The sequence below is a fragment of the Sminthopsis crassicaudata genome, chromosome 5, assembly GCF_048593235.1.
Source record: "Sminthopsis crassicaudata isolate SCR6 chromosome 5, ASM4859323v1, whole genome shotgun sequence".
Classification (NCBI taxonomy): Eukaryota; Metazoa; Chordata; class Mammalia; order Dasyuromorphia; family Dasyuridae; genus Sminthopsis; species Sminthopsis crassicaudata.
In genome coordinates this window covers 114,001,565-114,016,403 of record NC_133621.1, presented here as the reverse complement: position 1 = coordinate 114,016,403, position 14,839 = coordinate 114,001,565, and the positions used below count along the sequence as shown (strand labels likewise).

At 38.5% G+C, this 14,839-nt stretch overlaps 1 protein-coding gene across 2 annotated transcripts in view; it reads right to left on the bottom strand.

The window, feature by feature from the left end:
* TNPO3 (transportin 3) overlaps positions 1 to 12,556 on the bottom strand; it is a 111,771-nt gene extending 99,215 nt beyond the window's left edge. The window contains exon 1 of one of the 2 annotated variants that reach the window (XM_074267964.1): positions 10,572 to 12,556. In XM_074267964.1, the coding sequence (XP_074124065.1) occupies positions 10,572 to 10,691 (120 nt within the window). In that variant the 5' untranslated portion in view covers positions 10,692 to 12,556. Of the gene's footprint in view, positions 1 to 4,059; positions 4,173 to 10,571 lie in introns of those variants that run through there. The other variant, XM_074267965.1, reaches the window with a different exon arrangement.
* Positions 12,557 to 14,839: the final 2,283 nt, after the last annotated feature.

The following is a 14,839-nucleotide window of genomic DNA, read 5'->3' as shown; positions in this document are numbered from 1 at the left end:
AAGTTGTAAACATTTTCTTTGGATGTAGAAGCATTTCAACTAATATATTAAGTTTTGCTAAAATGATCAAATTTGGAACAAATTATAAATGAAGAAAGCTACTGCAAATGGTGTAGCGAGCATCTTTTAACAATAGCACATTTCTGCACTGTTAAAGTAGTCAAGAGGCAAAACTGTCTCATAAGCAAATCAAAATTTAAACGAAACAAAAAAGAAACAAGTTTGTTAACAAAAGGATGTCTTCCAATAAGGATTGGATTTCAAATTATTATAATACTACAAAAATGTAAAGGACAAATAGCATCACTGTTGACAGAGTAGGCGGTGGCATGGATGCATTACTTTATTGTCTGAGAAAAGCAACTGGAGTAAAGAATATTTCTTTACCACAAATAATTTCCAATACTATGTACATACTTTAGAAACATTTGTATAAACAAATCTCCCTCCACTTTTAGTACCCCAAAAAAACCCTATCTAGGTAGAATAGTACCCACTGCCCTGTTTAAGAGAAGCAATCATTAATTATTAAATCAGTTTAGGAATGGCTTAGAAGCAAATCGCATTCAAGAAAACATGAGGATGTTTTCCAAAAGCACCTATATCTTTAAAAAGCTAAAATCCCTGTCTTTTTCAAGAGACTTAAAATTACTTCAAATGTGTAAAAAAAAAGTTGATGGGGGAAGAATAAAATTTCTGTAAACCATAAACGATTAATTTTTTTAACACATTAATACTTAGAAATTGTTTTAACATTTCTGATAAGCCTTTTACTTTAGAAGTGCAGCATACAATATCTTTACCCTGGATACAGTTTTACCATGACAAGTATTTTTAAAATGCAAATTTGTTCCAACATGATTGATATAAGAAAACATTTTAAGTCAACTTCTATTTATGTTGCTGTACAAGATTTCCTCAATTAAAAAAAAACAATTAGAGAATTCAAGAAACTGCATCATCAGTTAACAGTAATTCCCAAGCTACAACACTAACTTCAATGCCCACTTCTACAAGCAAACTTCACTTCAGTTGTGTATGTAAAGGTAAAGTGTCATATTTATGGTTTAGTTACTGGAGCAGTAGGCGCATTGAATTGAGAAGAACTAGTCTGAACCATACAGGGGCCTCTACCCAGAAACCACCCAACTTGCTTGTGAGGTTCAAGGCCACTTACCCATTCCTATTTATTGTGTTTATTTGTTTTTTAATCATTTACCATACATGTAACTGAAGAAAAAGTAGCAATCTTTTTTTTAATGTCATTGATAAAAGTTTGAGCCTTGTGCTCCTAATCCCTTTTACCCCACAAGCTTTTTTATTTCAAGATTTTACACAGCAGTTCTTTTAGGAAATCCAAATGTTGAATTCAGCATAACTGACTGCTTCTGAATTCAAAGCAAAAGTGAAAACGGATGAGTTCAGAGAATGAGACATTAATCCCAGCATATTACAACAAATAACTCCCCGAGGAAAAATGTCTCCACAATCTGTCCATTGTAAGCTCCTATCTACAGTCATATTCATCATTGGGAGAATAATGTTAAGATTTAGTTTTGGGTGAAACTTTGATAAAATCTATCATACAGCCATAAAACATGATACACATAGGATTTCATGCCAATGTGGATAGACAAAGTTTTTCTGAGCTTTGGAAAAGCCAGCTTTCTTCCAACAAGCAGAGAAACTTTATAGTTATCAAGAGACCCAAAAATCTTGCAGATGAGCTGATAAAAATCTGACCAATCCAGAGAAGAAAGGAGTATAAAAACATTAGATTTATTCAAAGATAAGGATTCATGCTTTTTTTTTTTTTTTTTTTTTTTTTTAAAACATTTTCTGAGTACCTACACTGTGCGAAGCCAGGCACTTATAAAACCACCAAGAAAGCAAGATAAATAGGTTCTGAACCATTTTATCCAATCATCCTACTCTTACTTGAATTGTTATATACAATTAAAATATCCTCTTCTCAAGTCTATCACCATTTATAGACCCCAGCATACTACTGAAAACAGAACAAGCACTCACTGACAATTTTAATTTTGTTAAGTTTTAATAGGTAAGTAAACAAGTTGCTGATACCACTAGATAAAATGACATCCCATTACATATTGGTTCTTTTTTTTTCCTCATACTGCTCAGAAAATCTTTAGTCTATCCCTAGTCCTGATGCTTTTCCTTGGCCCTTTGTCTCTAGGAACTAAAAACACAAGAGTAATATAAAAGAATGCTATCAGAAAAAAATACCAGAAAGTCAATAAGCACTTATTATGTGCTTACTATATGTCAAACATTGTGTAGGGCCCTGAGGCTACAAAGAAAGGGGGAGGGGGGGAGAACAGTCCCTGCCCTCAAAGACTTTACATTCTAAAAAGAATTTGAGGCTGAAAGATCATTTAATTCCTAGTCTGCAATAATAAATGACAAAAGTCTTTTTCCAGTGTATATTTAAATCTGTAAAACTTTGTTTGATCTGACATTTTTCAGTAGTATGAAACCCCGCCTCCTCCTGTCTTCTCTCCTTCCAAATTCTCTTCCAAATATCTTTTTCTCCCTCTATATTATAATTATATATCTATATCTATATATAGCTATATCTATCTATCCACTCACATAGCTATATGTGTGTGTATGTGTGTGTGTATATATATAGTTTTTCTGTTTACAGTTACTTCATATAGCTCTTTCTATATTTCTCAAAATTCTTATTCTTTGATAAATTCTATTGTATCCACATGCCACAATTTGGCATCCACAAATCCACAAATCAAGAGTTTCTACTTTGCTTCCAGTTTTTTTGCCACCATAAAAAGCCCCATTATGATGACTATGGAACTTTATTTTTTTTTTAAACCTACTTAGGGTCAAAGATCTATCAGTGAGATTTCCGAGTCAAAATTTATGAACTATTTTAGTCTTTTTTCTTCTTTTTTTAAAAGTCTAATTGCTTTCAAGAAGTCAAGAACTGAGAAACTCACATCATCTAAAATTCAGTGTGTTGTTATAAATTTAAACACACACACACACACACACACACACACACACACACACACACACACACACACACACAGACTATTTGAACTCCAAAATTGTTATCATCAGTGTTACACTTTTCTGAGAATTCTATTCCATGCCTGACAAATACAAAGTGAGGTCAAATACAGAATAGGATATACTGACTCCAAACTCTATGCATCTCTTGTGTGGTCTAGCTCCTAAGTACTTCTCCTTGGGATTATCAACATTTTGAAATAGGTATAGAAAAACGTTAGTTTTCCAAAGTAATCAGGGATAATATAGAAGCTGCTATCTGCTAAAATGAATACCAAATGAAGCTAGGGGCAATTTGTATAGTGATTAGAACACAAACCTCAGAATTGGTAAAGCCTGGATTTGATTTCTTTCTCTGACACTTAACTAACAGCCTCTTAGAAACCCAGCTGACTAAGACTATAAATTGCAAAAGCACAGCCAGTCTGCACTGGTAGAGAGAATTTATTCCCTAGGAATTCCCTAGACTGATAAAATCACACAGTAACAAAAACCCAATTAAGGCATGATCTCTGATAATTGTTTTCACAATTTTAAAGGGTGAGGCAGGTGAGTGATATATTGGTTTACAGATGTCTTTTCTAATCATCATGCAGAGAATACATGATTTTATTGATAGATTGCTATCCTTCACCATACTTCCTATTTCTCAGCATACTTAATCACAGAAATGCAAATTTTGAGCTGGAAATAATCATAGGTCTTCTAATCCAAACTGTTCATTTTTAAGATGAGAAAAATGAGGTGCAAAAAAGTTATTACTTGTCCAAGAGGCAGTCCTAGAACTGAACCCAGGTCCTATGACTCCAAATCTAAGGCTTTCTACTGCCTACATTCACAAAAACAAAAATAAATTATTCTTGCCACTAAATTAATGAAACCAAGATATAAGTAAAAATAAACCAAATCCTCACATACTAATCTATTAAGTCCATTGTTCTCTTTTCCTTTTCACTATTTTTTTAAAAATAAGAATTCTTTACAAGGAGAGAATAAAGCACTTACACTTCATAGGACTTTAGAGCCACAGATGCCAGGCTTGGACTAAGCGCCATATTTCAGAAGGGACCATCTCAAGTGAAGCCTGGGGCTCACAGTCAACAGGAGGAAGCTGCAGCTCCCACATTTCAAAGGGGCTGCAACAAGAGAACATTTTCCATTTAATCACCCAATTCCAACTTCCCATTTCACAAAAGCAGCAAAGAGGCCTTTACATGTGCATAGCGAAGGTCTACCTCCAAGAATCCGTGGCAGGCTATATAGAGCTCTTTCACTAACAGGCTTAGTCTACTATTGGTCACAAAAGATACTAAAAAAGGGTTCCCTCTCTTTTAAAAATTGTACTGTGGCGCAGTGGATAGAGCATCAGCCCTGAATTCAGGAGGACCCTAGTTCAAATCTGGTCTCAGACACTTAACACTTCCTAGCTGTGTGACTCTGGGCAAGTCACTTAACCCCAGCGGTGGGGGGGGGGGGGAGATTGTACTGTTATATGAATCATCACAACTTTGTAACTGTCAATAGTTCTTAAAACTACTAAACCGTGAAATTATAATCATTCCTTTAAAAAAAAAAAATCCATAACAAGTATTTTTGATCTTGCCAAAACTTAGATGAGTATTGCTCATTTATCCCACATACTCTTATTAGTTAAAACACTTCATATGGGATATGGTAAAACCAATCAAAAAAGCCATTTATTAAATGTCTACAATTTGCAAGACAATGTACTAGCTTTGGCCAATAAGACCCCCCCCCAAAAAAAAATCCCTAACCTTAAACTTAACATTCTCCTTTGGGAGAAGAGGGGGAAGGAGGCAAAGGGAGAGGAATTAACTGATGACAGGTTACAACAGATAACTATGCACACAAGAATTCAAAAAGGGAGAGTTTGGAAACACCCTTCAGAAAACATGAAATTTCCTAAACAAATAAATCCAACAAAACAATATTAAAATGTTTCAGTTTCAAGTGTTGAATAGTTTTAAATCTTTCCAACTATTGATTCATTTGTTGAAGGAAGAATGTGCATCATATATAGAATACCTAGAGACATACCTCAAAGATATTGCTAGTTCAGATCCAGACTTGCTGCAAATCACAATAAAGGTATTCACAGGAATTTTTTGTATACCCAAAAATATAAAAGTCATGTACATAGAAAAGTTAGGTTTATACTATTCTGTAGTCTATTAAATATGCAATAATTTAAAAAGCATCTTTATTGCTAATTTTAAAATGCTAAATCATCATATAAGCCTTTATCGTCATAATCTCTTTGTTAGTGGAGGGTCTTGCCTCAATATTGATGACTGCTGACTAATCAGGGTGGTGACTACTGAAGCTTGAGTGTCTGTAGCAATTTCTTAAAATAAGACAACAATGAAATTTGCCTCAATTGACTATTCCTTTCACTTGAACACTCAGAAATCATCTTAGGGTTTCTAAATGGCCTAATTTCAATACTATTGTATCTCAGGGAATAGGGAGGCCAGAGGAAAGGAAAAAAGAAAGGAACTTTCAATGAGTAAAGCAGGCAGAACATATATTACATTTATCAATTAGGCTTTATATCACCATAGTATGTGATACCCACAAACAATTACATCAAAGATCACTTACACAGGTTGCCATAACAGATAAATAATAATGAAAAAGTTTGTGAGGATTACCAAAAAGTTGTGAGGATTATCAAAATGTGGCAAGATGTAAGCACATGCTATTGAAAAAAAATGGCCTCAGTAGACTTGCTCAAAGTAGACTTGTAAAACAAAACCAAAAAAACTCAGTTTCTTCAAAGTACATAAATCAAAGTGAAATAAAAGGTATGTCTTGCTATGTTCCTACAAAACTCTAATTCCTACTATAAACTGAAAGAATGATGAAAACCAAACGACTTTTAGAAGACAACTAACTTTTCAGATATCTCCTATTCAATTCAATTAAACATAACAGGATGACCCATCTCAAACTAGAAAAATTAAAATTTCTCAAATCATGAAAAAAAATTCAAGAGACAAGTAAAGGAAGAACAAACTTAATTTAACTGAAAGTAAAAAAGGAATCCTTTGAAATCGGTTTATTTTCTTGCTAGCCCGCACATCAGTATCATCAAAACATTAATTTTATGAGGAAATTGCCCGTTCTGCCATCTACCTTTGCGAAGGTAGGAAAAGTTTTTGACAATGAAGAGAGATTGAAGAGATTTTTTTTTAACGACATTAGACAATTTGAGGGACTCAAAGTGACTAGCACAAATTAAAAGCATTTGTTTCAATATGTTTCAATTCGTTTTGTAAGAAAGCCTGACACCCAACAATCACAATAAAATTGAAGAGGGTCAATAAACACACCACTGAGTGAATCCCAAGAAAGATGAAAAAGGAAAGAACTTAGGGAAAAAATAACACAGAACCCCAAGAAACAAGGCTCAAAATCAGATAATATATATTCCTTAGTAGAGAAAAACTTTTCTAGAAGCAAAATGGTTCATGTATTTAAGCATTTAAGACAACTTTCATCTTGGCAGTATTTTGTATAACTAGAAAGGAATGGGGAGAAAACTACTTGCTCCAAGCACCGGGAATAAACCAAGTAGAAATATGTCCAAGATTTCCTAGCTGTGTGACCCTGGGCAAGTCACTTAACCCCAGCCTAAAATTAAAAAAAAAAAAATATGTCCAAGGGAAGCTAGATAGAAGTGGATAAGAACACTAGTCCTGAAGTTAGGAGAACCTGAGTTCAAATTCAGTCTCAGACACTTGCTAACCATGTAACCCTGGGCATATCACTTAACCCTACCTGACTTTCTATCCCCAAAAAAATACATGAAAAAAAAGAAGCCCAGACCATATTCAAAAAAAGACTATAAAGGCCCACCATGTTCCATCTTTATCTCAAAGTAACAAGTCACTGAGAATGAGGAAGAGGACAGGACTAAACTATATTATTCACCCTTCAATTGTAACAATGGAAGCAAGGGCTTACATTTACAAGGAGAAGGGAATAAGCATTTATATATCATCTACTATGAGCCAGGTACTGTGTTAAATGCTTTTAATAAATATTATTTCATTTGATCTTCACCACAAGCCTACCAGATAGATATTAGTATTATCCCCATTTTATAGATGAGACAAACAGAATTAAGTGACTTATCCAGCTTAAGTGTCTGAGGCCAGTATACAGATCTTACTGACTCCAGGCTCAGTACTCTTATCTACTGGTCTACCAGCTGCTATATCCTTTGTGGCTGGAGTGTAGAATAAGAGCTTGCCCGATCAGGATTTAACAAAGAGATAATTAGGAGCTTTAATGAATGGAGTAGAGGCCCTAGGACCAGGAAGAGTAGCTTCAAATCCTGCAGGAGACACACTTCATTAGGTGTACGACCCTAGATAAGGCACTTCACCAGTCAGTTGCCTCATTTATAAAATAAGAATAGCACCTATTTTGAAGGACTGTTTCAAAGATCAAATAAGAATAATATATTCTTTGCAAACCTTAAAGCACCATATAAAGATTAGTTCTTATTATGAAGAACTTAGAAATGCAGTGACTCTTTTTTACATGCAAAGCTTTCTTTCAGACTTTGTATCAATAGAAAGTACAATAGCAGAAAAAATTAAGTCTGGCATTTTCAAAAGTCTGTCTTGTTTGGTCACATGTAAAACTCCTACCCTAGCTCAGACTCTTGGCACTTTCACCTGTTCTATTGCAATGACCTCCTAGTCTCTCATATTTTAAAGTTTCTCCACTTTCTAATCCATATTCTAAAGCTGCCAAAATGATACTTAATAAGCACAAGCATGTTGATCACGGAATTCTTCTGCTTCAAAAGTTCTAATGGCTCACTGTTACTTTTAAAATTAAATGTGAGCATTGGGAACCCTTTGCTAGAAGGTTCACCCTATTTTTCCAAACTGATTCCATTCCTTCCCAAAGTCCCCAAAACTGTTCTCTTAAAACACTCTATATTCTATCCCTAAGCCTTTTCACATATTGTCCAAATCTTCCTGCCACACCTAGCCTCAGATAATCACCAGCTTCCTTCTTCCCTCAGCTTAAGTGCCACTTCCAACATGAAGCTTTTCCCCATTTCCCAAAACTGCCAGTGCTTTTCCCCACACAAATAGCTGCCAATGACTTGTGTTTATTCCATAGATAACTCTGTATTTACTTATGTGTGCACACATTGTCTTCTTCAAAAAACTGCAAGCACCATGAAGGCAAAGACACTCTTCTGGATTCCATACCTTTATCCTTTGGGGACAATACCTGTCACATGCTAAGTACTCAGTAAATGCTTGTTGTTTGACTCGACAGCTTAAGACCACCAAATATACCCCTAGTCTTCCGGATAAATCATCAAGTCAAACCAATGACTGAAATGGCAGAAGAAAAGAAAACCGTGTTTTTTCAGAACTTTGGGGAAAGAGGAATTCCAAAGAGGAAAAGTACTACTAGAGTGCATAGGCCCGGAACTGTCTCATTTGTTATAGGAAAAAAAATTCCTAAGAATCTAGGCCAAATTAGTTTTCATTGTCCCAAGGTTATCCTGGCTCATCTGCTGTCATGGTACATAGTAAAAAACAACCAGATCTGCTTTATTCCAATCAAACTATAGACTGATAGTTTTCTGTCTATAAAATACACTTCCCATCCTCTTGATTTAAATTGCCATCTCCAAAAACTTTTGATTATTCTATGTATCCAATGAAGGGGTGACTTCATCCAATGCTTCTTGAACTTGAGTTAGCCCAAGTTGGATTAGGACAACTCCCTCCCATCATGTTTAACTGATTCTTGTCATATACCAGGCTCCTGCTAGATAGGATTGCTATAAAAGTTAGTTTCCAAAACTAAGAAGTGTAGTTTTTTCTCCCTTTAGGAAATTTCCAAGATATCATTTTTAACTGCCTTTCATATGAAAAGTAATCTCTGAAGCAGAGTGTTTCTAAGAATGAAAGAGCATACCTGATATACGCAACATAAGGCTATCCCAGAATGTGTTCCAATAAATTGTACTAGTTGCAGATAATTATTGCCTCATATTGAGCTTGTCAAGAAAATCAATTGGCATAGATTCATGGAATTACAGAGAGAGAATTTGAGAAGAAAAAAAAATATATTAAAAAAAAAAGGGGGGGGTATAAAAGAGAAAAGGAAGAGTTTCTTCTTGAAATTAGTCTTTCAGCAGAACGGAAATTTAAGCAAGCTCTGTACTCCAAAGAGAATAAAAAACCACCCTGCTAAGAGCAAACAAACTGATTATATACCATTTAAAACAATTTGAAAAACTCCATGAGTGAGGCTCTTTTGAATTAATAAATCCTTTTTCCCATTCCAATCAAGTACTTCCTTCCTATAAAAATGAAGGTGATTTTAATCTATCTCACAAAAATAACTGCTGGTAGTAAAACAAAGCACCAGGGAAAGGCTTTCATTCTATAGATCACAGAAACTGGCTGTGTGCTGTGATTCTCAAGTAATGATATCTATCTTATAAGCATTTCTCATTTTAAATCAAGAAAACTTCGACTTGGGCCCAAAACCCCACCACGACCTTACTTCGAACGCAAAGCTACCGGCTGCCAAGTATGTAGGGAACTACTATGTGCTAAGAACTCAGTTACTTCTGACGGACAGAGCATCAAAACTCTAGCAAAGGGAGAAAGCTGCAAACAAATGTTGAGAAAAGGACGCGTTTGAGAGAAAGGAAGCAAATAAAATACAACATTCTTTCATTTTCAAAACATTTTCACGTTTGTTTAAAAAAAAAAAACACCTAGCTCTATAATCCAAGTCACTAAAACTAAAAGTTCCGCCTCCCGCATTTTAAAAAAAAAAGATATTTGTGCAGAAAAAATTGAGGAGGAGGGAGTGGGGCAAAAAGAGTACGTCTCAACAGAGAGATAAAGAGATGGCAAAGGAATACAAAAAGAAGGCAAAATTGGCAGATATAACGACCCCATAAAGTAGAGAGATGTTTCCAGATGTTAATGAATAGAAATAAGGGCTTGGGAGGGGGGAGGGGGGAGGGTTACATTGAATGGGAGAGAATCGTGGGCTGCAAAATCGGAAGGCGGTGGACAGAAAAGACTAGACTCCCTGGAGTGGGCGTGCTGGACAGGGAAGGGGGGTGGGACAGGGACGCAAGAGAGGGCAAGGCTGGGCGTCCCAGAGAGGCAGTTAAAGAGCGGGAACCTGCGAAGGCCTGGACTCCCAGGGGGCTCCATAATAAGGAGACGGCGCGACGGAAGGGACGGGACCCCGGAGGGCAGAAACCCACAGTCCCGGGCGGCCCCTTCTTTTAAGAAACTTCCTCCAGCCGCAGCTCGGCCGCCGCGCCGCGCCCCGCCCCGCAGCCACAGCTCCTCCCCTCGGGCTGCACGAGGCCCCGCAGCCGCAGCAGGACCCGGCCGCTTCGCCGGCTCCGGGCCTGGCCAGCGGCCTCTCCGGCATCCCCTCCGCCCGCCTCCCGCGGCGGGCCATGGCCGAGCGCCGGCCCCGCTCACCGATCGCTGCAGCTCCCCGAGCCAAAACGAGGCGCGCTCCTTGCCGCTGGGGTCCGGATCGTGATAGAGCGCTTGCACAGCCTGGTACACCAGCTGCAAACTCGGCTTCGTCCCTTCCATGGCGCCGGCTCCTGCTCTTCACACGCGGGGGCTCCGGCTCCTCGGGCTTCGCTCCTCTCACTGCCTCGGCCACGGCCGCTCCCTGGCCGGCGCCATCTCCTCCTCCTCCTCCTCGGCCGTTACCGGGGCGGGGGGTGTCCCGTGCAGGCTGCCCCCCTGGAAACAGTAGCCTCGTCGCGTTCCGGTTCCCTCTTTCCTCTGTGCCTGCGATCGGTTGCCGGCGTCACCATCGGGCAATCCCCGAATCAGACTGGGAGTCCGCGTGTTCTCTATACCTCGCTCTCTCCCTCCCCCCTAGCTCTGGGATCCTCCAGCTAAAGCCGGCTCCGCAAACCACAGAGCCTTGCAGCAGGAATACCGCTCTACCCGGACCGGAAGCAGCGACACTGGTGCTTTAGCGCACTTCCGCCGGAGCCGCAGCAAATGGTGCTCCCCGCCTTTCGGGGACCTCTGCTACCGGAAGTGACCCTCCCGGGCCAGAAACCGAAGAAGCGCGAAAGGAAGCTCTGCGTTCTGCCTTTGAAATCCCTTGAAGCCCTCGGGATTCCCGCGATTCCGAGTCATGAGAAGCCGATTCTTTTTGGTACTAGCTAGACAGAAGGCTCTCCTCCAGATATGCATCCCGAGGCTCTGAGGCGCTGCTTCCACGTTGCGTCTTTTGAGTCGGGGGCCAACTCTACTGCCTCGGAGACCCCGTCTGAATGACTAACATTCTCTTTTTCTCTCTATCCCCTCCGACCTTTTTATTTTAATCCTCTATATTTTATGAATCTAAAAACGCGATTCTGAGAAAAGCTCCATCTGGGAGCCCCATGACAAAAATGGATTAGTGATTTCTAAGACTAATTCCATTTCAAAATGTCGTCATCCTGTCAAATCCGGGAGGTCCCCAAGCGCCACCCAGATAAAGCCCTTTGCGGACCTGCATTCTGTGCGGAGGGAGTGTTGGACTTGGAGTCGAAAAAAGACCTGGGCAAATCACGGGATTTCTACCAGCCTCACTTTTGTCTTCTGCGTAATGGAGATAACAGCTTCTACGTCACTGGATCATCGTGGGGATCTCATGAGACAAAACAGAAAGGGCTGCGTGCGAGCCGGGTAGTCGCTACTACATAATCGCTAGCTATCATTGCTATTGCACCCACATAACAAAATGCACTCTTTGTTTCAAAAATCAACCCCGGAACCAGTCTGTAAACTTCCCATCAGTGTGACCCACCTGCCTTACTCTGACTGCCCCTTCTTACCCCTGACGCGGACATCGCTTTAAAGTTCAGTTTTCTGAATTGTAAAAGAGAAATTTGGACTAGAAAACCTCACATTTCTGACTAGGATGACTTCTTTACTCCACAATACCCTACCAGCGGTCCTCAAACTTTTCAAGTAGGGGCCCAGTTCACTGTCCCTCAGACTGTGGGAGGGCCCTGTAGTAAAAACAAAAGCTCACACTCTGTCTCCGCCCCTCGGCCCATTTGCCTTAAGGGGGGAGGGGGGCAATAAACGACCTCAGAGGTCAGCATCTGGGCCCAGGGCCGTAGTTTGAGAACCTCTGCCTATACCAGGGCCTATGCTATAAAAGGCTGACACAACACTTTCTAATTGTTCTAGTTATGTATGATTTCCTTCAACTAAAGTTTAAGTTCCAGAAATTCAAGGCTTGTGTGCGCTACAGTTAGTTTGTAATCTTTAATCCACGGAGTGTTCTGTTCAATGAATACGAAAAGTGTCCACCTTTTTTGGCACAAGGACACAACAAGACTACCAAGAGTAAAAAACATGAAAAGGGAACACCAGTTTTTGCATGTTTTCCATAGCAGATCTACACCTTCAGTGGAAATTGATAGAACTAATAAACCACATGAGCTTGTGCCATTGAACTTATGCTAATTATTGATTTTTTAAAAATGATTCCTGAGAGCAAAATGTAACTTTTCCTCCAATATGTCCCCTATGTCATATATTCTCATATAAGACTACAATAGGGGCAGCTAGGCGGCGCAATGGATAGAGCACCAGCCCTGAATTCAGGAGGACTTGAGTTCAAATCTGATCTCGGATACTTAACACTTCCTAGCTGTGTGACCCTGGGCAAGTCACTTAACCCCAATTGTCGGGGGGGGGGGGGGGAAGACTATAATAAATGTAGTCAGTTGAAGTAGCTTTTCAACAATCTTTCAAGCATCAGTATCAAAATATAGGACAAGAAAACATATGCTTGTCAAAGATATTTACAAATCTGCCTGAGAGTGGCAGGTGGTGCAATGGATAGAATGATGGACTTAGAGAAGACTTGAATTCAAATTCTACCTCATGAGCAAGTCACTTAAATTTTGTCAGCCTCACTTTTCTCTGTAAAATTTGGATAATAGCATTAGGTTACTATGAAGGTCAAATGGGATAAGACAAAGCACTTTGTAAACCTTAAAATACTATCTAAGTGCTAGCAGTTATTTCAAATAGAAGAACTCTATGGTAAGTTCTCCAGGAAGATAAATCTAGTATAAAGGTTGGATTGGAGCAGGAAAAGGACAATAAAGCAGGCATGAGATAAGTAAAAACTAAAACGTTTAAAGTAAAATCGTTCCTCTTTTCAACAAGGAGGTGATTCAAGGCAATTCCAAAAGACTTGTGATGGAAAGAGAAGCAATTAGAGGGACTGAATGTGGATCAAAATAGTTTTTTCACCTTTTTGTTGTTTGCTTGTTTCCCTTATGTTTTTTTCCCCTTTTGATCTTATTTTTTCTGTATAGCATGAGGAATATGGAAATATGTTTAGAAAAACTGCACATGTCTAACCTATATCGGATTGCTTGCTGACTTGGAAAGGGAGGAGGAGAGTGGAGAGAGAGAAAACTTTGCAACACAAAGTTTGGCAAAGATAAATGTTGAAAATTATTTTTGCATGTATTTAGAAAGACAAAATACTATTTTTTAAAATTAAAATTAAAAAAAAGTAAAGTCGGCAGTCAACAAATATTAAGCCAGGCACTGTGCTAAGAGTTGGGAATACAAGCATGGAAAAATAAAGCCCCTGCCTTCAAGGAGCTTACAGTTTAATGAGGAAGACAAATACAAAAAGAAGCTGAATGGAGGAGGGGGAGATATCCAACATGGAGGTATGGTGAAGAAGTCAATCAGAGATTTTAAGCTAATGCCAAGCAGATGAGAAATGAGATGTCTGAGCCGAGGTCTCTTTAAATAAAGGTTTGAAGTTCACAGCCCCATCCTTCAATCAGTGAGACAAAGTATGATGATGAAGGGGAGTGTCAAGGCTGATGAAATCTTACCTGATAATGAAGTTAACCCAATTATGAGCTTCCTAGGTCATGATGGAACAATCTGAGAAGTTCTGAGGTAGTGCAGTAAAAAACAGATACTGGAAATAGAAAAGAATCAGTGGAATTCAGTGACTACTTAGTTTTGAGGAGAGGATTATGACAATTTTGAAACTAGGTGACTAGGTTCTCTCTTCTAGTTATTACATAGAAATAAAGTCAGGAGGGAGAATCTATTGAGTTTAAAGCAATATTAGGGATTCTCCAGGAAACTTTTCCTGAGCCCTTCTGTTCATAGACTTTCCCCCTCCAATCTCATAAAAATGTTTGGTTCAATAATTTTCTAATGCTATTCATTATAACTTTATGTTGATATTTTATATCCTTACCTTTTATATCTACTTGAATGGAGGGATCATAGCTTATCTAAATTTTTTTATCACCTGCTGCACTTACCATAGTGTTCTACATGAAGTAAAAGCTTAATAAAAAGGAGGGGGGTGGGGGTTGGTATTTGTATTTGTTGTTTTAAGTACAGATGGTCAGAAGGTACATATATATATATATATGTATCTGATCGTTTGTTTTATGCTACCTACAAACATTTCTAAATCTTTCCTATCATTCAAAAGCCTTCACTAGATCTTACTATCTTTGCTATCATCCTGTATGTCTCCTAAGCTAAACTTGAATAGGCTGTCCACTTCCTTTCCTCTAATTTAATTTCCATCATTTAACTGAAATTACTTTCTCCACAGTTACCAATAGCCTCATAAATGGCAAATTGAATTTTCTGAATCTTCATCCTGTTTGACAACTCCACAGCATTTATTAGTGGTTGTTCCCCTCTCCCCTATCAGCAACCTCTATACT